This window comes from Melozone crissalis, unplaced genomic scaffold (genome assembly GCF_028551555.1).
Source record: "Melozone crissalis strain CALT ecotype California unplaced genomic scaffold, PUWL_Pcris_2 ptg000016l_1, whole genome shotgun sequence".
Classification (NCBI taxonomy): domain Eukaryota; kingdom Metazoa; phylum Chordata; class Aves; order Passeriformes; family Passerellidae; genus Melozone; species Melozone crissalis.
Genome location: NW_026535794.1, coordinates 26493703 through 26517221, shown reverse-complemented (window position 1 = coordinate 26517221; position 23519 = coordinate 26493703). Strand labels below are relative to the sequence as shown.

The window sequence follows — 23519 nt, the reverse complement described above, 5'->3', positions numbered from 1 at the left end:
TGTTAAAACCCAAGGACAACATTTACAAGGATGATTTGTCTGATAGATAAATGAAATATCCTCCAACTACAGGAGATTACAACCCCAGCCATAGCAACATCAATGGTGGCACTGCAATACACACTTTTTTCTACTCTTTGCAGATGCTGCAACAAGGCTTGTTGAGCTGGGCATTCAGGCTGCATGTTTGGTTTTTTTTCCTTATTCCCCTGGCACAATACACACCTCTTCTAAAGGCATAAGACAGACTTAGGAAAGAAAACTTCGCATAGAACTACTACAACATTCTTAAGACTGCTTTGTCCACACAACTAGGGGTCTGGAGAAGCCAAGACTACTCCAAAAAAATTTAAGTTTACTACTGATATGAAGAACTGCAAATATAAAGTTTCAGAATCTTAAGCCTCTGATGGAAGTTTTATAGCTTGATTTGTATACTGAATTGCTGTTATATGACCATTCATGAGAAAAGCACCTACAACTTGGAGATTAGGAAAAAAACATGGAGTACTTTATTCCACAGCAGAAAATTTTCACTGGCTGTTCAGGAAACAGTGGCTGTAAACCAAGTATTCCACATTTTCAGTGTCATCAAATTCCTCAATGAAAAGTCCAATGCTCCAAAGCAAAGCTGCCCCATTTGTCAGTATTTTCCATACAGACATCTCCCATGACAGATCACAGAGGTTTCATGGCAGTAAAATGGTCCACATTCAGTCTATGGAAAAAAAGCATTAAAACCAAAAAGGAGAGCATAGTGCTGGAAACTTACATCCTGCTCAAGAAAAAGAGTGCAAAATGAAGCAAATATAACAATCTCCTGATCTCTAATTACTTATTACTGCAGCCTGAAGTGTCTGAATGTTCTAACACTTCTATCTCTCACAAAAACTTGCAAGTTCTCTACAGAAAGGGCATTCTTAACAATGTAGGTTTGGCCAGAAGCCCTTTAAAAATAAAAAAGAAAACTCAAAAACAAAAACCCACCATGCTAAAACACCAAAACAAAGTTTTCAAACAAACAGTTCTTTGAAGAAAATTATTTGTAATTTCAGCCACAACGAAGGTTCCTCAAGAGGAAGGTTTTCCCTGTGTTTACCGATTACAAAGAGATAACAACCATAAACATGTTACTATATGCTTACCTTGGATACCTCTTCTTTTCCACTGTTCTCCTTAATGAATACTTTTTCCAGTTCAGGGCTTATTCCTTCTACATTACACGGCACACGTGAAGCAGTTGATTTTGGCACTGAAATGCTTGACAGTGGCATAGGGACAGATCTGGAAATACAAGCCTAGAAGGCAGACAGCAACATGATTTAAAGATGGAAAACAGAATAAAGGCAGAAATCTGACACCAAAACTAAAAGCTTAAGTAAGAAAGTGTGTATTAATTTTGCCATTTAGAAGATCATCTTTACTTGGTGAATTTAAATAAAAACAAATGCCTGTATAAATCAAAAGCCAATAAAATCATCTCTCCTTAAGTCAAAGAAGAGTTGTATAACCAAAACACTCTATGACTTCACTTGGTAGTCAATAGACAGGTGTATGTACTTTCCAGAGGCACAGACTAAGGTTTACACTGCAGGGGGATGGGGAGTGCATGGGGCCCTGATGCTAACTGGGATCCAAAAGGCCTTTCATAACATTCCTAAAGCTTAATGACTCAACCAAAATATTCACCTAATGCACTTTTAGTCTCTTTTGATTGGTTTTAGTGAATGCAAAATAAAACATTCATTCAGAACCTTTAATTTTATTAGCTAATACCTTTTCGGAACTTTATGTTAAAGGTCTTAAGAGAAATCATCTTGAGTTTAAGAAAAGAGCATCTAAGTGAGCACAAATATGATTTTCAGAAAAGGCTGTTGAGTGGAGCTCTGTTACCAACAGGAAACATTCCTGAGATTGCAGAGTCTTGCACACTCAACCTTAAAAGCTTCACCTTGGCAGCAGCTACACACAGAGCCATGAACAGCCTCATGTGTCAATCAACTTGTTCTCCTCCTCCTCCTCCTCACAGAATCACAGGATGCTTAAGACAAAATGTAAGCATTTTTTGAGTTCTTATCAAGTGCATCTTGCACAATGTGCAGCTCCCAAGGTGCAAGTCATTTGCCTGCAAGCATTCTCTGGCTGCCAGAACACACAGCCTGCAGAATGGCTTTACCAGAGAACATCTTCCTGAGAAACCAAAATGTCACATGAGCAATGACAAAGTGAGCTCCAAGTACTAAACAATCTTTCTCCACAGCATATGTCCTAGGTGGGTTTCATCTGTGTCAAAGACTGTCTGCTATGTGACCATAATGGCACAGGTACTTGCAACAGCTTACTTTGAGATGTAAAGCAAAACCCTTTTCTATGTCAAATGTAGTAGGATCCTTTGTTATGAAGGCTAACAGGTCCAGGAAGAACATCAAATTCCTATTGTCTTCCTGCATTAGGATCTGACCACAAGATTTTATCCCCATAGAAGGAATGTAAGGAAACAGCCATCACAGCTCAATCAGGTGCAGTAACTAGCTGCTACAGAACACCAGGTAGTTAAAAAGGTACTCAGGAAATACCACAACAGAAACAACACTTCAGCTGTTCAGAGAGTGGCCTGTTAGTAACAGGGAGTCCAAGTTAAGGATCTACTATAGGTGAAATTTAATCAGGACTCAAATATCTGCACTCTCAAATAAGCCATGGTTAAATGCTTTCTACAAGTGCCTTAAGATTTATAAAGATATTGGCTGAACCTCACCTGAGCTTTAGAACTGTAACTGGGTTTCAATTTTGCTGACAGGTTGTAGTGACTAGATCAGGACTGCTTTGGGTATCCTCCACTGCATCCTGCTTTGGTACTTTGTTTTCTTTCTTTTCTTTTTTTTTTTACTGGCCCAGATGGAATTAGGTTGCAAAACTGATAAGTAAATGCCTTCCAGAGGAGCTTTGAAAGTTTACCACAAAAAAAATTAGTCTTGGAAGCAAGTATGCATCCCTGGAAGCACAGCCTTATCTGGCCATGCCCATAACTTTTACAGCATCATAATATATTTCAGTTGCTATCATGGTGCAACCCTTCCTTTATTATATGACGACCATCAGATAAAGTCCAGTGAAGGCACAGCAGTATCAGCCTGTAAGCATTTGATGTGCCACACCAGAGAGCAAACACAGGATAGATGGGAAGGCTCAGCAGGCTGCTCAGCCAAGGTTGCTGAGGTGGGAGGCTGTTGATGTGAGGAGCTCCCCTTACCTGAGTCTGACTGAGTGCTATGTGGTTGCCATGGAGCGGTGACTGACGTTCCTTCTCTTTGCTGTGCCGGCTGCTCGCCTTGCTGCGCTGCAGCTGCTGCCTCAGCTTGGCAATCTGCTGGAGAGGAGTTCACTGGTGTGAGAATGAGGTATGAAATGGGTACCTGCTCAAATCTTCACATATGAAGTGAATCATGGACATTTTAATCCTCTTGGAGGATTTTACAGGCATATAGGATTGCCTTTCCTTGAAGTATGAGCATTAAAGCTTCTTTCTGCTTATCAGATACTTACTCCAAAGTATCTGCCCCATTCACCAATCTGAATATGACAACAGGCTTAGTTTATTTATTGAATTTCCTCATTTACACACAAGCACTATAATATCTGATGCAAATAAAAGCAGTCAGAATGACAATTTGTAGCATCTTATAATCTGTAACTGTTTAAACTGGGGACTTAATAGCCTACAGTTTAATTTGCTTGATCTTAAACCAAAACAAAGATTTTTCATGATAATTCATCATAAAAGTAAAGAACCTTCACAAACAACTGGCACTCAAAATGCACTGTTCATCTAGGAATACTTATTTAATACATTTAATAGCACTTCCCTGCAGGCAATATTACCACAGATTCCTTTAGGCAGACGGAATTATCTTTCCAGCTGTCTGATGCAAAGATGTCTAATCAAAAGTTACATTTTAAATGTCAAATGCAACTAAAGCCATTATCCATTTGACCTGCTCTTTAACAAGAAACCAAAGAATTTCATTTTGGGATTCCTCTACTTATTTATTCCTCCTGGGAAACTTCTACATGAAAGAGAGTACTTACCTCTACCTCTCAGAAGTTTAGACTGTGTGCAAATTCACACAACAGGTACAGACACTTCCTTAAAACTGGATAATTTGTTCCCTTAGGCTCAAATCCTACTGTTCCTCATGCTCAGCACACTGGAATACAAGGCCATGCATGGCCCCATTTCATTTTTAACTCAGGTAGAGATACAATTTTCAAAAACCCAAAGGGCAAGTAAGGAGAACGAACGCACATGGAATTCATACATCAGCTGGAAACTAACCTCTCCTTCTGAGTGACAACTCACAAGTACATGCACTCTGTGGTTATTTCCATGTAGTTAAATATATCACTGGTACTCTTGCAAAGCAACTCCATGTCAGAAAATCACTTCACATCACTCCTCACAGTGTCAGAGATGACAGTGCTTGGTGAAGAGGTTTGGATGGAGCTCTGCTGCAGGCTGTGAACTCTTCCTTGTGCTGCTTCTGGTAGCACTCACAGAAGAACAATCTATCTTTAAGGCTTCACATCAAGTTTTGCCACAGCTCATTACCCATATTTAGAGAACTGCTACTCAGAAATGGCTGAATACTTTGATCTTTAAACAACACACAAACAGTTCAAGAGTTCCAAAAGGGTCTGTGTGTTGAATACACCCAGAACAACAGAGCCCTAATACAACTGCATTACTTACACAGATGAGCCACATTTAGAGAACTGGGACACTAAACTCTTCATCAAAGGTAGAACTCGAGCACCATATTGCAAGAAACTTTGCAGTCTGAAGAGGTATATTTCATGTCTAAAAAAATAAATCCATTTGTCTAGAAATCTCCCCTTTTCCTTGTAGAAGTTAGGAAATCTAACATATAGATGAAAAACATGCAGGTAACTACTCTGGTAAATATACACACATTACAAATATTTATGTCTTACATTGGAATATTGAAGAATGGGGAGAACTGGGAAATAATCTTCATCTTCCCCTTTAAAAACAGAGGAGAAAAATGATGCCTGGATCAGAAGACAGCTGTGGACAGAGATGGCTGGCTATAAGAATAATCAGAAAGCAAGGAGAGTGCTGTATATAAATCTTTCGTTTCTACTGTCTCTCCTTGACTCTGTGCACTTCTTCCTAAGTCAAAAAGTTAAATACATCATTTTGTTTAATTTAGATGAAATACAGTTTCTGAGTTTTCCTCAAGAGCACACTATGAAAAGAAAATATCTACACAATACCACCTGAGAGATCTGACTGACTGATTTCTGTCACAAATAAGCTTGCAAATCTTTGACAACATAGCCTCTCACTGCAAAATTTGCACAGTGAAAACTCTAAATGGGAGAGTGTTGATAGGCTGGTATGTCTCTAGGCTAGCCAAAAACCTTGAAGCTCTGATACTGTGAAAGGAATCAATGGATCCCTGGAATTTAGGGTTCTCTCAGCCACCTCAAGAGTATGTGTGTTGTGGCAGTCAGTAGGCTCTTGACACTAACAAAGGAAAGAGTGCTTGGGTCACTGAGGAGAAACAGAAGATGGAAAAATGTTGATTTGACTGTGTATCTGGAGCTGATACAATCTCTTAAGCCAAACAAGCAATGCAGTGAAGAAACAGATGTGCCTTCTTAGATCACATATCCTTAGCCCTGAACTTGCTGGACCCTAGCTGTCCATGATGTTGCAGTTACTTTTGGACAAGAAAATGAGAAAGTAACATGGGCTTATAAAAAGGAATCTGCCATTTCCTATTTATCCTGCGGACCTGGGAGACAGAGGCTTGCTGGCACAGACAACCAGCAAGCTGGCAGTGTCAATGAGTACACCAAATCCACTGAACTGAATGATGCTCCATCTCCTCACCAAGGGGAGTCCACAGGCATTCTACCACTTGCTAATCTTGAAATTGCAATAGCTTTTTTTCTTCTACAATATTATCTTTTAATTACCAATTATTTTCTATCTCAAGCTGAAATAAAGCCACTCCTACCAACAGCAAATAGCTGTGCTAGCTTCCTCCAAGTTTATCTACACCTTCTTCTCAGGCAGCAGAAAAGTGCCAGAGCACCAAACATAAGCAAAATGATCTACAGTATGAGCTACACTAATTTTCACAAAACAAATAAAATTCATGGAGTAAGAGAAGAGTCTGAAACATATGCCTTGATGGCACCTGTTTTACCAATTATCTCAAAGAAACAGTAGATTCTGTCTCCTGGGCACTCCACTGGTGCAGCGAATATGAGCTAGGGAGTCTCTGTGCAAAGAAAATGGTGCCAAGTGAGTGGTATCAGGAAAACAGGCATTTGAAGATCCAGCATTAGACCAGATCTGTGAAAAGAAAATGGTGACAAGGAAGTGGCAGGAAAGGAACCATGTACTGCACTGGGGAAACCAAAGGGCAGTAACAAAACCCTCAATTTTCACCAAGCAGCTGAGAACAGACAGGGTTTGGGACACCACTTCCCCCCCATGCCCAACTGCATGCAGTCTAACATAACTGAGCATTAGTGTGACTGGGGTGTACACAGTCATATTAAGGAACATGTGCAAATCATCACAAAAACATCTAATCTGTATCCTAGAGCACCCACTTGTTGGAGATATTTAAGCCTTAGCCTTGCACATATGTGCCCTTAGATCCATTACATGTGAATAATTTTTGTTTACCAATTCAAATGCTCTCCCTGCCTATCTAACTTGAAGATGGTCAGAAGATTCTCCTTAGAAAGTACAATTATTTTCTTAGAGGATACAGCTGAAAGTAAAACACAGCCAAAAAAAATTAAAATCAAGGAATTCATCAAGGAGTAAACCTAATTTGAATGCTATTTCCAATGTTCGAAAGCTATTTGTTATCTAAAACTGTTTTGCTATATTTCAATGTATAAACATATTTGGTAGTAAATTTCAAAATAATATATTTTAATTCACATTTGGCAAGTACTTTGATGTGACTGCATGGAGAGAGAAAACACAGCACAGATCTATGCACATTTCAAAAAAATTAAGAAAATTTTAGACTTTGCTCTTCCAAATGACTGTAGTCTGCAATGCTGCTGATGCAGTGGAAAGACTCTTCTCTTCACCTATTTTAAAGTAATTTATAAAAAACCCCCACAACAAAAAACACTGAGAAAACACAAAGAGCAGTGCATCAGAAACCTACACAAAGTCATTCAGGGCACAAAGTCCTTCATGGTTTACTGTCAGCCAAAGGTAAGATGACCATCCAGGATTACTGAACAAACAAGTCAGGAAAATCTCCTATAAATATATTTTTTGCTTGCTAAGATATTTCTATAGCTCAAAGCTGTACAATGAATAATATGAATTTTCTCTATGCCACTTGTGACATGCATGCAGTCTAATATAACTAATGGCACAAAATTGAGAAATAACCCAATTAGGTCAGTTCTTTACAACACTGGGATTATCTAAATATTCTGGTAATTTTTCCCTTTTGAAGGGACCTAGATGCAGACTAAGATGAAGGAACCTGACACACCCCACCATACCTCTCAAATGCTCACTAATATTTACCAGTCACTAGGCTGCATTTCTACAGCTCAGCCTACACAACATGGTAACTTCCTATTGCTGATCAAGCCACAAACTCCTTGTTAATGAGTGAGCTCCATCTCATTCATTAAATGTTTGTTAATAAACAAGTTAACCAGTAGGTCAAAGAGCAAAACAAGCATTAGAAATTCTCCCTAAACCTTTCAATACAATCTTTCAATTGCTATATGAAAGCACATTAGGCATGCAAGCTCTCATATTCAATTCTCTTTTATTCCTAAGTCCTTTTCAAGTACTCTGTTAGAGCAAAAGGGACCTTCCAATGGGGGCTGCTGCTGTCTGTGTAACAGACACAGCACAGAGAGCTGCTTAAGGGAAGTGAAATGTCAGCTGTCTGAAATATGTCTTTAAAAGCCTATACAAAGCAAAAATTAATAGTTTTAAATAAAGGGTTTTTCCCAGTTCTGGGTAAATTCCAGTTCAGGGTAAGCTATAACTAAAATTGTCCCTGAACAACAACAAGAGCATTTCAAACTAATTATTCAGGTTGAAAAGGGAAAAAATATGAGTGTCCAGTATAAAGACTGACCACAATCTTTATGTCCCAGTCAAGACATGTATCTACTGAAACAATGTTAAAGCAGTGTGGCATCATCTTAGACAAGTCACACTTAAGACTTCTTAAAATCAAGTAGTAGAGCCCTTCAGAATAAACAAATTCTTTAAAAGTAGATTTTGTTATGAAATTATTAAAGGAAAGTTTATATTGAGAGCTAAAGACTTCTAAATTTCTAATAGACTCACAACAAGAAAGCAAATATAGATCTATTTTAGTGCTAGACAGCCTTAATTCTGACACACAGCTATTTCAATTAAGGGCAAAGTTTCACTATCCAAACTGAAATCCTTTTTGTAAGTGGCCATTCTGAATTCATTTGCTTGCTTGGATGTTTTCATTTTAAAATCTCTAAAAAAGAGTTAGCAGTATTAAAGAAATTTATATAATTTTAATACTCAAATTAACCAAGGAAAAAACTAATTTTTGAACTTAAATGCACAATCTTATCAAAACCAGTAACTATCACACAAGTGTTTAGCTAGTTTACACTGCCAATATATTAAAAAAATGCTAGAAATCATTACAATAGTTTCTGCAGTAAGAAAACATGAATACAAATTGCTAAAACAAGTCATGGAAACTGCCAACAGCTATCTACTTGTTTACTGTCAAATATTGTAAAAAACAATTCAAAATTCTGAGCAGAATGTTACCTACACTACACATAACAAATGCAGTTGCCCAGGAGAAGGTGATATTTTCATTAATTATGCTCTTGCTTTCAGCTGCCAACAGCTTTGTCAGATGTCTACCATGCAACATTCTACTCTATCTCCTTCCCATCAGAGACTTCAGTAGAGGTGCTAGGGCTGTTTAAGAATGTGATTTAAAATGAAAGGGAGGGTGGAAAAGATTTTACCATTTTATGTGCCAAAGCACATTACTTTAGCTTTTTACCTGCATGGTTCTGTTCTCCACTGTTTTGGATGAAAAAGCCAAACATTTGCCTGAGGGTCCTTTATGCTGCAAACGTGCTCCTCTTGTCCTCTAGAAGAATCTTTACATTTGGGGAAGCTTTGGCAAAAAATTCAGTTTGCACATGTTCAAGAAAGATATCTGGAACTGGCAGCTACACTTGTTAACAATTCTGTCTCTCATGGGCTTTACAGTTTGAGTAGAACCACACCAGGGAATTTCTCCTTCCAGGAACTGGAGGTTAATGTGGCACAAAGAAACCGAGTGCACAGACAAACACAAATTGAACAAACACTTAACACTCACCACACAGGCTGACACTGAGGGAAAGGAAAACGAAAGAGATAAAATAGAAGCCAAACAATGGATAGCCAGAACTAACAAGGAGCTGGAATTAAGAAAGTAAGAGCTCAAACAGGGTAGATGAATAGTGGCTGGATGATGCATGAAGTATGACATGGGTTATGAACCCAAGGAACTAGAAAGGCAAGAAAATTGCCCTGAGTAGCTGGAGAAAGGAAAACAGAGGAAGGGGAAGAACTGTATGCTGAAGAAGAAAAGGGTAGGTTTTGGGGTGAACAACCATTGCAAAGTTTGGATAGAAACAACTCTCTTCCACAGAACCGATTTTGTCTACTAAGGAATTCTAGCAAAAAAAGGAACTGTGAAGCACACTGACCACACATTTCTTATCTTTCTCTTGTGGTCAGTACACCAAGAGGGTGGGAACCCAGCACAATGGATCACTGTTATCAAATGGCAGAGACTTGCTTACATGCTGAAGGGTTCACTATCACTGACAGCCACAGGCCCGTGGTGAAGAAGAGCTGCTTGTTGCACAAACTGATAGGAAACTGCCAGAGTATGAAGGATAGTCTCTCAGCAAAAGCAAGGAAACATTATCCCAGAGAAACAGATGCTACTCCTGTCTGTATGATCATTTCTTTGTGCTGGTAGGTAAAGTTTAAGCCAAAACTTCTCAGACACAAAACTCCTTCCGCACTTATTTCTGGTCACTTAATCTGTGACTGTGAATGCTTCCTCACATCTGCAGGTGAAGTCATCCAAGCAACTCAAGGCCCAGGTATCAATACATCAAGGCTTCATAAGATGTATTCTGTGAGATGGGAACAAAAAACCCTCTTTTGATCAACCTATCTGTGGCCCAGGACCTCACCTTTACAAATGAGGCTATTGCCACCAATGGATTGCAAGATTATTCCGTATTTGTCAAACGTGATTTTAAAATTTGAGGAATTAAACTTGCATCACTCCTTCTGACAATTATTCTATCAATGGCTGTCCAGAAGACTATATACTGCCTTTTAACTTCTTCTCCTTAGATAACCTATACATTCCTTCTCATTTTTGAAGGCCCTATTCAACAGGGAGTCAGGAAAGAGCATGCAAAAAGCCCAGAGTATGAGGGAAAAGTTCCATCACAGAAACATCCTGCAAGATTCATTTTTCTAAAAGAAAAATGGAATTCTTGAAGCGAGGACACACTCTTCCTGACAGAGGCATGAGGCTGAATGTAGCCCCTTATTAGGTTCTGGACAGATTTAGTTACTCAAATTCTGGACAACAGGGAGGTTACTGGGACAAAAACTGAGATACTGTCATTTCAGCTGAGCTGGAGACCATTTTACCGTATCAACTTTCTCATCATGCAAATCCACTTTTTGTAGACTCTTTCTAGTTGCAATTGTCTACAGCAAAATATTTATGATTAAAGACCAGTTCAAGTACTCATACCATTACTGTATCAACACTTTTTTTGTGGAAGTGGTGTCCTCTCCATCTCCAACCTAAAATTTGAACAAAATTTCTGAGCAAGGATATGTGAACATACCACCTGACACTTGCTTCTTCCAGGAGAGCAGTGTTAAAGGTCAGAAAGCTAACTAACATTGAAAAAGAAGCTGGTTCCTCAAGGCTAACTCTGGCCACTCTTTCACAATCAACACTTCATAGTATTAAGGGAGGAAGTCCAACAAGCATAAAATAACAATCACTCTTCAAACAACTCTTAGACTGGGGGTAAAACCTGTTTCAAAAGCAAAAGAGGAGAGGGAAAGGGTGCAGTTTCCTGGACTCCAGATAGGGTTTAAGAAAATGTCTTGGGCTTATCAAATCTTGAAAGGCTCCACTGTGCAAAACTTCTCACCTCTTTCAGCTGATCAGCACTTCCCCACGATGCCGAGCGCTGGTGGGATCTCTTTTCTGCTCCCTCCTCAGCCCAACAGCTGGGTGTCTACAAGGGAAAAGAAAAGAAAATATGCTGTACTGAGTCCTCCAGGTGAGAAAAACTTCTGGCACAAATTACTGCCTTACTCTTTAGGCAGTGTCAGTTATGTGAATAAATTTTAGAACCCAATATGCAGCACTAATAATCTCAATAAATAAAAAGCAATATAGAAAACAAAGCTTTGTAAACCTGCACTTACAAAGGATGACAATAATGCACATTACTGAAGAAGGAATCAGAGGCCTGACAAAAAAATCTTACCTGGCTGCTCCCACTGTGCTTTGGCATCCATGTCTACATTTCACTTAATGGATAGTTTTTAGAAATCCACAACATTAAAAATACTGTAGAACAAACTCAAGCCAGGATTCACTTCTCCTACCTGTCTTCCTCAACCACTGGACCACAGAACCAATCCCTTCTTGCTAACTCTGACTAGATAAGAGTTTTATACACCATTTATTACTTCTGGCACCAACTTCCATGAGCAGCACAGTAACAAGCAGGCCTTTTCCAGCCATATCTCAAAGTCTGCAAGTCTGGTGACTGTCCTTAAATGTAGGAGCTAAAATTAAACCCCAAAGACTGAGAAGCATCAGAAAGCCCAAACTCTCAACCACTATGCGTATTTGCCACAAGGCTATAATGAAAATTGAGGTTATCCACCAGAATTCCTGAACAAGAGAGTCACACGAACAATGGAAACATCTAAAATTCAGGAAGAGTTTGGGATATGAACTATATGAAACTCAGTGCTACAGGCACATAAATATAAATCTGTTTAAGTTGGCATTTTTTTCCCTGACAACTCCTACTAGTATTAGCTGAGTCTTTCACAGTAAGCGCACAAGAAATAAAACTGAAAATAACAATTTGTCCATGGGGTTTTTAAGGGAGGGGACCACTGCTAACACTTCTAGGGAGAAAAAAACCCCAGCCCACAAGACAAATAGGATATAGGATCCACATGCCTGTGGGCCTTGTTCTCATGCATGGAAACCCAGCTCCTCCACAGCTTCCCTTACTCTTGCTTCCCATCTAGGATCTGGAAGCTTCTGTGGTACCCACAGGGATGCCAGAGACTCTTTGTTTGGCTGAGGGAGGAGGCTGGGCACCACTCCGGAGAACACCATCAAACCAAGCCCTTCAGCTGGCCCCTGCCCTGCAAGGGGAGCTGGGAGCAGCCCTAGGGCCAGGCCAGCCATGGCACTATCAAGCTCAGAACTGTAACTTCAGAGCATGGGCTGCACCTCCACAACCACCACACTGCCATGGTGTTATAGAGCCTACAGCGCAGCACCTAACCCATCAGTGCTAACACTTCATCTGCTCTGCCTCTGCGTGCACAGGCCTACAAAACCCTCCTGTGTTTTCTGCCACCCCTGCACTTTCCATGGTTTTGGTGGGACTTTTTCTCTGTTATTTTTACACCACCAGTAATATTTCAACCAAAGACCCAGCAAGCTGTGTGGGTGACTAGAAAACCAAATGGAAAAAGTCAGTCTTGAAGTTTTTTTCATGACTGAAAAAGTAAATCCCTATATGAAAAGTTAAGGGTTCTGTGTACTTATTACATGGTCTTGTTATGAAATACCCACTTCTGTTTGGGTCTGGGGAAGAAACCAGAAGATAATGTCGTTATGAAAAAAAAGAATAAAATCAAATGTGAAAAGTTAAAGCAGCTACTTAAACTACGTGAAAGATAAGGCAGACCCTCAGAGCCAGGCAGCACTTAACTCTCCTGACCCAAAGCAGAGCCTCTGCCATATGCATGTGCTACCTGTGTGTGTGTCCATCTGCTTGCTCTGCATTTTAACAGAGCCACCTTCTAAATAATTACTTGGTTTTGCAGATTCATCTCCCTGAAATTTGTGCCGAAGACCTTCTGTTGGGTTCAAATGTTGTTTTTTTAAAAAACATTGAAGTAGCTTGCAGATTCCTACTAAACTAGTAAAAATGGGGAAAATTCTTTACTTTTTTAAAATCAGAGGCTTTCACAATCTGTTACAATTTACTTTGCAATTTAAATTGCTCTTTCAATATTTTACTATTTCCCAAGTACAGCTGGAACCATATCCTCACATGACACCAGCAATAAAAAGGCAATTCCAAGAAAATTTATCTTCTAAAGAGTGTCTTCTGAATACAGCACTGCTCCACCATTTGGGGAACACCAGGATGAAGCAGAACCAGGCAGTTTGGGGGCCTAAGTACTTACCTGCAGTGCACAAGGGTGTACCAGGGATCACTATAAGTGATCATATCCTTTCAACTACAGCTTAATAAACTGAAAAGGTATCAAGAATCTAAAAAGCCAAACTGACTTTCTCAATACAGAGAAGTAAACAGTTAAAAACCAAAACAAATATGTAGAACACACAAGCCTGACTGTATTTTTAATAAACAGATATTGATCCAGATAGCAAGAACAAAACACAAAATAAGATCAACCCCTAAAGACCTTCATCAACACCACCACTGACTGCTAGGAGAGAGAGGTGGGAATCCTTATAGTACAGAGGATCTACTCAGAAATCAAAAATAAAAATCAGAAAATATCTATTCACTTAATACTAAATTTTGTACTTGTTCAAGAATGCTTTGACATTCTCTTCCACTGAAATAGCATCCCCCTTGAGACAAGCACTACATGGATGCTTTCAGCCCCTGGTAAAATGAGTCAAGACACAACCTGCAAAGGATACATACACAGTATGCAGGGGGCAGACTATCTGTGAACCCCATTTTACCTGCACTATTAGATTACAAACATTGTATGGTGCTTCTAGCACAGTACTGAAGTCAGATAGTGTAACATTTATGGACTATTTAGGGGAAAATTTAAAAAAGAAAAAGCTTTACAAAAATAATACAACATAAGTGGTTACTAGAATATTATTACAAGGTAGTCTTCTTCAAACCCTGGAAATTGCTGCTTGCACTATGCTGTAATGCACATTAAATGAAGAATAATTTTGAGTTTCTAACAACAAATCTTTGTATTCAAGGAAAAGCTTTTAAGAAGCACCCCAGACTTGTATTCAAACAGAAATTCTGCTTTTCTAAGGTTAGCTTATGTATGAACACCTCATATCTCACTTATATGCTGTCATTTAGATCACAAATAAGATGGGGGTGTGTAGCACCCACAATCTGTCACATTTCACGGAAATTGTTTTCTCATCTTATTTACAACTTCCACAAAACAAGCTTATCAATGGAAGCCTTCATTTGAAGCTGCAAGTGTGCTCCTGAAGTGTTAAACATATGAAAAAAATAACATTAAAGCCAGAATGTAATTCAGAATTGTATTAGAAGAAATATTTCTGAACCACAAACAAAACCACAGTTGCTGCACTTCAAGTCAGAGAGAGGGTGAGAGTACCTCCCACAGTAAGAGATGTCAGGCACTATCTCTGAAACTGGTAACATTTCAGAGCATCACAGAAGTGATGCACTGAATTTCACGACAAAGGATTAGTCCTGCAAGGCCACACTAAGAAGCTGAGATTTTAGGGGGAGATCATTGAAAACACTGGATAATGCATGCTGCAGCTACAAGACACAGATCCCTTGTTTTCAAGATGATAAGATTTGTGGTCCATTTCAGCTGACACATGGAACAGACATGCTCAGAATGCCACATCTGTTTTTTCTCTTCAGCCTTCATGTAAATCACAATTACCATAGTTCTGATTCACCCAGCCTGGTAGAGATCAGCTCTTCTTCCAACACATTTGGTAACCCTGCCTTGCTTTTCCATCCATGCCAGGGACATACACCTACATTCTTTCCACTTAGATCAGAATGACTGCATAGCATACCAAGCTACCTAAACCTAAAATAATACTGTGTTACCTTAAGTATCTCATATTTATTGCTAGCCTTTCAGTCCAATTACTACATCCAGCCTGCACTCTGGAATATCTACATATGTCTATGCTTTACAGGGGAAGCAACATGTTTTTGAAAAACTCCCGCATTCAAAAGAAACCCAATGGCAGCACTAGAAGATAAAAACTGATGTGTTTTCAGGTATTTCTAAAGCATTCAAAGGCCATCTAGAAACTTTACAAAGAGAAATTGCCTAGTTAGAAGTCAATTTGACTGCAGATGATCACTCTTAAACATCAGACAGGTTAAGTCAGAATGACAAATTCACAGCTCTGTGACATATCTTATTCCCTGTCCTTTCTGCCAATATACATCATTAAAATATCCCACAAAAATCAATTATAACTAATACACCAGTAAAAAAGCTTCATGGAATTGAGCCTCTTTGTTTATGTCTCTTAATATTACAGAAAAAAAAAATTTACCCAGAAGAAAAAAAAAGTGCCTAATGACAGCTAGCTACATTAAAGCCTTGATCTACCCATAAGAAAAACATATTTTAGCCTAAAAACTCTGCATTATTCTCTAGGTTAGAGAGAAATAAAAATTCTGAAAGGCATTTTGCAAACTTTCTTCAGTTTCATTTGTTCCATACCTAATTGCCATATACAATGAGAAAAACTGGATTCCAATATTACTGGATGTGCCTAAGTCATCAACTGGAAATCACTGGATAATAAAATGCCACTAGGCCATTTGTTCACTTCTTTTTATTATTTAGATTGAGAAAGACTCCATGACAAACTTTAACTGACTATATTTTTGTTATGACATGAATATCATGTTTCTTTTTAATCTCTTTTTTTAATTTTATAAATATCTTTTAAATTACATAGCTACTGCCAAAAAATTGTATTTATTAATTCTGACAATTATCCAAATGTTTCTGAAGATTCCAAGGTTAGACAGCCATTTCAACATTGAGTTGTTCTTTACACTATGAAGGGGGAAATACTTCAGTGATGAAGCATAAAGAAGTGGTGTACAAAATTGTTCCATCAGTGCTCCCAAAAGAGACAGAAAAATGGGGGAAGAAATCATACTGAGTTTTAAATGGCCTTAATGAAAAGTTCAGATTTTACATAAGGAAAGGAAAGTAGGACAATGGAGGAACTCAGAAGGAGATCAAAAAGTATATCAACACAAGTAACTTCTTATAATAAGAAGTTTACCTGCATTTCTGAAATACTTAAAACACTACTAAATAAAATTGCACACCTCTGGTTATCCAAAATGTGCTGCTCCTTAAAGATCAGCCAGTTGCATGTATATGCACATATAGACGCACGAACATACACACAGAATTCTGAGAAATGCTGAATTGTACAATACCACAATGCAGTGTTACAGTGCATTTTTCCAAAAGCAAACAACCACTTCTCTTCTGTACTTTCAGTCAAAACACTTGAGGCAAGTGAGAGAGACACAGAAATATGAACTGTGGTTCCTATTCTCCAAGATATGACAAACTAAACCAAGCAGAATTCTGTTCCCTCCCTTCTATTATTATGAAGAAACATTTCATTCGTGAGTACTATACAAGCTGAAAGAATTTAAGTGGAAACAAGGACTTGGAATAAAGCTCATTAAAGGCTCATCTGATCACCATGAAGACCAGAAACTCTCTCTTCTTTAAAAAAACAAGAATTCTAAGAAAGCTGGAACAGACATAATCACCACCTTAACAAAACTGAACAAAATTTGGATTTTAGGTTAACATTTAATTAGGAACAAAATATACCCTTGAAAGAGAAATAATTATTCCACCTACAATGTAGTTATACTGACAACATTGTTCTTGAATTTAGAAGTAAAACAAGAGATAACTTATTCTCCAATGAAACGTGCTCACACAGAAAAATGGTTTATTGATTTTCATCAACTTCTTTTTATTTAACTTAATTTGCTATGCATGCATCCTATCAACAACTTGGAACTCATCCTCAGGTCTTGAAATTAGATATACTTCAAACTACACAGAGCTCAAACAACAAAAATCCAGACACACACCAAAATGTAAGACAATGTTTTATGATCATCTACAGCCTCCCTAGTGAGCATTTTATTTGGAAAAAAAACCAAAAACAAACAAACAAACAAAAACAAAAACAAAAAAAACCCACCCAAAAAAATCCCAAAAACAAAAAACCCAACCAACCCAAAAAAAATCCAAAAAATAAAACCAAAAAAAACCACCAAACCACCAAATAAAAAAAGCCCTCCAGCTGGAAATCACTGTGCATATCAATATGCTTGTTCCATTTTACATATTCATAGTCCCAAGTAGTGACTCAACTTAAGCACTGATAAATGGTTGAGTCTGGCACAATTTGAATAAAAAGACAGCTAATAGAATTCCATGCTGGAAAATATCCACAAATGCAAACCTTGACATCTACCTGCTCCTACCCCTTTGAAATAATGCTTCATTTTGTAATGACAACAGTATGCTTTTCCTCTCTTTTATACTTGATTATGCCGAAACAGTAAAATTTCAGTTTTAGTTTCTGAATGAGGCAAAGGGAGGCAGTCAAACATACACATAACCTGAACACTTACTTGAGCTCACTAGGAAAGCAATTTTACTGCCAAATACTTGGAGTTGAAATATTTATAGAACAGTTTGTTTATCTTTTCTGTAACTAGTGAAAATGTTTGTTTCTGAATGTTTAAATATTCTAAATTTTCTATTCATAAGGGTATTTGTAAAGACTGATATGGATATGTATTTTAAGAGTGAGGTTGAGAAATACAGTAACTACAAAGCTTTCAAAACAGAAAGACTTTAAAGTCATAGTATTGTGAAAAGAAGGCATCTTGAAAATAAATCCAGGATTAAGAGCTTTTTAAGAAGATCTTTTGTGACAGTAAATATGACTGCTGTTTTTTGGCTAAAACTTACTGTCTCATTTCAAAATGAGCAGGACATGAAGACAGCTTTTTCCAAAGGTTCCGCATTACAGTTTCTAAAAATTTTCTTGGAGCATTTTAATCATCAGTTTCTCAAATTCATTAAGTAAGATTTCTGAAACAGACAGACCCTTTTTTTTTCTTTTCTAAGCATTCTGTACTTATCTTTACCCCATCAAAGGGCTTCCTGTGCCACACAACACCATATTTTAGAGATGAGGAAACTTCTATATACATTCTAACTTGTCCTGAGAAACTCAGTATTGCACAAAAGACTAGATTCATAGAATCTATTTCAAGACCCATGATAACTATGGATCAGAATCGTGCGTGGCACAAGAGATAAATAACTGATTTAACAAACCAAACCTACGTGGCCTGTTAGATCGAAACTAGAACTAAAGATAGCTAGTTTCTTCTCGTTTCCAATTTAGTTTGGAAGACAAACTCAGATAGCTTATTCCAAACCTCAAAAGTACTGCTGCAAAAAAGAATGCAGCTCCTTTGATAATAACTGGGGAGGGGTGGTTAGAATTATGTATTTTTAATCTGATAGTGATCATCTTTGCAGGCAACAACTCCAGCACAAGGAAGAAGCAGACAAGAAAGAACATTCACCTTTCTAGCCAAAGAGCACTGGAGCAGCAGAATGCCCCAGCAACCTACCTGCCAGAGGGTCCTGCTAAGGACAGAGCCCTGAAGAGAATCCAAGGCTATCACAAGAGTATCCGGCCATGAATAACCTCAGTGGCCTTCCCTCAGTCCCACACACACACAAACACACAGTTTTTGAGACTGACAGATTTATTACCATGATTTAGTAAAATCTTTTAGTTTGTCAGCCACTGTTACATGGATGCTTTTTCTTAAATAACACTCAGCAGAATTTTGCACATAGCAGCTTTAAAATAAACCAGATACAAGGCTGAGATTGGTATCTGCTTATTTAGCCTCAATAGATCTGCCCACATTGAGAAAATTATTTTTAACAACTGTTTTCTAAAACCATAAAAATATTATCCTCACATACAATGTTACTGCATTGGTAAAGATTAAAAAAAGCTACTGTAACTTATTTTAGGATTTCATATTTCTAATAAAATTAAGTGAATCCACATTTCTCCACAATTAAATTGAGTAGACATCAATTATATGAAACATCTCTGTTTTCTTGTTTTACTGCTTTTACCTGAGTAGATTTATCTTTCATACATGAAGGGTAGTGTACATGGGGATCACGTGGCCACTGTCCTGTGAGGTAAGGTCCTGTTATTGTGTCCAAAGAAGAAGTTCGCCTTATGGTACCAGAAGTTCTGATTTGCTGGGATTTTGGCCTGTCCACTGTAGAAAACCAGAACAAAATCAACAAAAAAGTCAGGCTAAATTTGATGTGAAATGTTAAAAGCTAGCTATGACACACAATGGCAAGAAAACATCAGAAACCTTTGTCTAAATGCCAAGCTGAAAAGAATGCCATCACATCAAAGCAAATACATCAGACAAAAAAGAAAAACAGAAAAGGGAAAATGTAACAGTTACAAAAACCCCAATGCTTAAGGTGTTCATATCTGCAAAGAACTGGGCTACTTATGCTATGTATTTTCATCAGCAAAAAACACCAAGCAAATTTAAATACAGTGATGATGCAACTCAGGAAAGCCAGACATGCAGAAATAGAAAATACAGCATAGCACTTTTTAAGTCAGCTTGCTTAGCTTCCTAAATACTAAAATACAAATCATGAGAAAAATTGTGGTTGTTAAGAGGATGCATATCTGATTTATCCTCTTTTCCATATTATTTCATAATTTAAATCAATTCCTTATTATTTACAAGATTGCACTGCAGGCCTTAGCAAGCTGAGAGTGTGATTCCAGCTTTCCCTCTGACAGAGTGCTGGTCAGAGCAGCTGCCTTGTTTGTTTTCACTCATCATTGAGCCTGCAGTCCTCGACTCCTCCCTGTACTTTTCTCGCCATACACCTGGATCATGGAACACTTTTCCTTGCATTTCACTGGGAGAGCAAAGTGCAGGGTGATTCACAAGATTGATGTGGGAAAGAACAGAATTTTATGGCATGCTCTCTGGATTATCTTTGTCTGCTTTGTCCTTTAGGCAAAATTACTTCATTTTCTAGACTTCACATTAGCCAACCTAAGCCCTATATGGCAGCTACTGTCTGCTCTGCTCACCCCTACTAGAAGAAATTCACAAGTGAGATAACTTCCAAGCTAATCATGTGCAACGCACTAATCTGACCCACCAAAAGCTTACTGACTGCTCAGAAACATGAGAGCAGACCTGGCAGCACAATTCTGAGTCCAAACATGGCCACTGGCCTTCACAAGTATTTTCTATTTGTGTATCACCTAGGACTGATGGATCTCAAAAGGCAGAGTCCATCATCAATGTGATATACAGCATTCAGCACAATTAAGGCATAGCTTGCACTAATACAGTATGTTATAGTATGATATATGAAGACACTATTAAACCAGACCATTTTAGACAAATATATAGACTTGCTGAAACACTGCATTAGCTACTCATTTTAGGTGAAGGATTCTAAATAATGCTGTGAATTGGACATGATGTAATGTATCATGCTGACTTTTACACTATAATTATTCTGACTGCCTTATCTATAAATCAAATCTCTACCATATCTAACAGATCTATCCTTATAGAATTCCAATTGTGACAAATCTACATTTTCAGAAAGATCCTTGAACTATTAAAAGTAAATAAGTCTGAAATTCAAAACAGAGATGACAAACTTCAAAAATTAAAGTAGTGTTTACATTTGTGTGGAAACACAAGTGCATTTAATGGGTAAAAAGCTACAAAGAATTCTTCCAACCTTCCCTGTCATGCTATGGCACTATGCTACTCTCTCAGCCCAAGTTTTGAAAGTTTCTCAAAAACACCCTTTAAAACAAGTCAGAAACAACGCACAAGGTAATGTTTGAAGATGAGGAAGTAAGGACTAAACTCAAGAAAGCACAAGCCCAAAAGATACAACAAAATATATACAACCAGACAATTAGCTAAGATTTGTAACTTGTTCTACACCCAGAGGAAAGGCAACAGAAATCCCAACATTAACAACTAAAATAATGCCATTAAAACTGAAGAGAAATCAACACTACTAAAAATTACTTGTTTTGTTTTTCTATGGGCATCTTGGAAGTGGACTGCAAGACATTGTCAAGCCTTAACGCTGAGAGAAGAAAAAGTTCAATATGTGTTTTCCAAAGTCCCTACCATTCATCAATGTTTCTCTGACTTAAGTAAATAAACCACTTCTCAACTGCATAAACCAATTCAAGTTAATGCTAATTTAATGTTATCCCTACTCCATCGTGCTCCTCCCATCTCTTTTGAGATGGATTTAATGCCATCCCTATTCCACCATCGTCTGCACTCCTTCCATCTCCTTTGAGATGGCATGCACAGACAGATGCGTGAATCCACCAGGCAAAACAATTCACTGAGTTAAACATAATGAAAACTAAAGTGCACCCCCTAAAGTCATAAACACAGGGTCTTCCCCATTACAGCAGAGTTGGCACAACATAATGGGCAGAAACCACCAGGAGAGTTAGAAGGGCAGCAGCCCTCTGTTCTGTTCAATAACAGTTTCGGTTCCTCACCTCTTATGATGTATCGTTAGAAATAAAAAATAAAGGAGAAGGGATCTATAAGTATGACATTTGAAGGAACTTTTGCAAATTAGTATATGACAAAGTGTCTTGGATAGTAATGTACTCAGACATCATGGAATGCCCTGGCGAGCATCAATGTACCGGACCCCAACAGTGGCAGATCAGGTCAGCTTCAGTAGTTTTCTAAACATTAGAACTGCTCTCAGGGTTTATTTCTTAGTCTTGCTTTTCTCACCTCAGCATACGTCTGGCTTCCCACTACTCTAGGAAGGTACTACATTACACTTCTTCCCAAATTTTCATTGTCAATGGAATGTTGATGCTACTATAATGAATTACCCTTCTCCAGCCCAAATCACTTTCTCCGGTTGGAAACTTCGTGCTCCAGTTTTCTCAGTGAATCAAAACATCTGAAGTGCTTCAACAGTTCCTGAAGATAGCCAACAGACTTCAGCGTTCAGAAAGGCTTCAGCAATATTAAGAAATCTCTAAAATTAAAGACTGATTTTTTCAAAATTTCAGACTAAAACTCACCTGACAAGGGTATGAATGGATTTTACTGCAGCAGTAAGTCAAAGGATTCGTTTGTTTTAGTGACAAGTGAGATATCTCATATGAAACTCAGTCCTACCTCCAGAATAAGCAAACAAGATCACAGCACCTAAGCAGTGTAACTTTACCTGAGGAAGTCATCTAGAAGTAAGAAAAGCAAGACATATACTTGCAGCAAGGCAAAATACCTCATGACCACTGAGATTAGCTTGGTTGATTAGAGCATGATGATAATAATGCCCAGGCTGTAGGTTTGATCCCTGTATGGCTGTTCTCTTAAGAGTGGCACTCTATGATGCTTCTGAGTCCCAAGTCAGAATATTCTGTGATTCTGTGTTACTGAAAATATGCCACAAGTTTTAATGGCATGAATTTAGGACAAATTGCTACACCATTCTAGTTATGAATGTTCCACAAAGTGACACAATGGTCCACCTGAATGCTACAGCTGGCAAAATTCGGTGTGATCCTACCTCCCAGCAGGAATCAAGTAAAATAACCTGCATGAAATCATGATTCTGCATGCTGCACTGAGAGCAAAGAGAATTCTAGTTTTACCACCTAGACTGACTGAAAAAAGGTTTCCATTTCTCTGATAGCAAAATGTAATTCAGTAAGAGCCTAACACGACAGCTCTTGTGAAAAGGACAGGGGGCTCAAATAAACCCATCTGCTGCAGCTCTAAAATGAAGAGCTTGCATTCCCATCTAGGATAGAGGCAGCTAACCTGCACATAATCTGAAAGCCATGTTCACAGTCCATTTTTAGCTTAAATAGCTTTGTGCCACATGTGCAAGGAGGAAAATCACCTGCAACAGAACAGCAAGACTGACAGCTAGCATTGGTAGCAGTAAAAAAACTGGTTCAGCTCAATCCACCAGAGCTCATCTGTCAACATCTTTTCTTCCCATGTTTCTTTCAACAGTTAGCAAATCCAGTTCAAATTTGGCCAGAACTTTTCCACTCATGTACTTGCATAGATATAACTGATTTTAAAGGACTAAAATTATCCTGAGAATCTCAGATAACACAGACTCCTCTCAAACTGAGAGAAAAATATGAAATAAAAATAAAATTCATCTTCTCCAAAACTAGGAGTATTGTCATCTCACTTTTGATGTCACTGCGACACTGTCCAGC

At 38.1% G+C, this 23519-nt stretch overlaps 1 protein-coding gene across 4 annotated transcripts in view; it reads right to left on the bottom strand.

The window, feature by feature from the left end:
- The window catches only part of GLCCI1 (glucocorticoid induced 1), a 53228-nt gene that overhangs the window by 14285 nt on the left and 15424 nt on the right, over positions 1 to 23519 (bottom strand). For 2 of the 4 annotated variants that reach the window (XM_054274158.1, XM_054274162.1), the window contains exons 2-5: positions 19352 to 19503; positions 11278 to 11364; positions 3254 to 3370; positions 1146 to 1298 (exon numbers count right to left, since the gene is read on the bottom strand). In XM_054274158.1, the coding sequence (XP_054130133.1) occupies positions 1146 to 1298; positions 3254 to 3370; positions 11278 to 11364; positions 19352 to 19503 (509 nt within the window). The remainder of the gene's footprint in view (positions 1 to 1145; positions 1299 to 3253; positions 3371 to 11277; positions 11365 to 19351; positions 19504 to 23519) is intronic. The other 2 variants (XM_054274159.1, XM_054274163.1) reach the window with 1 other exon arrangement.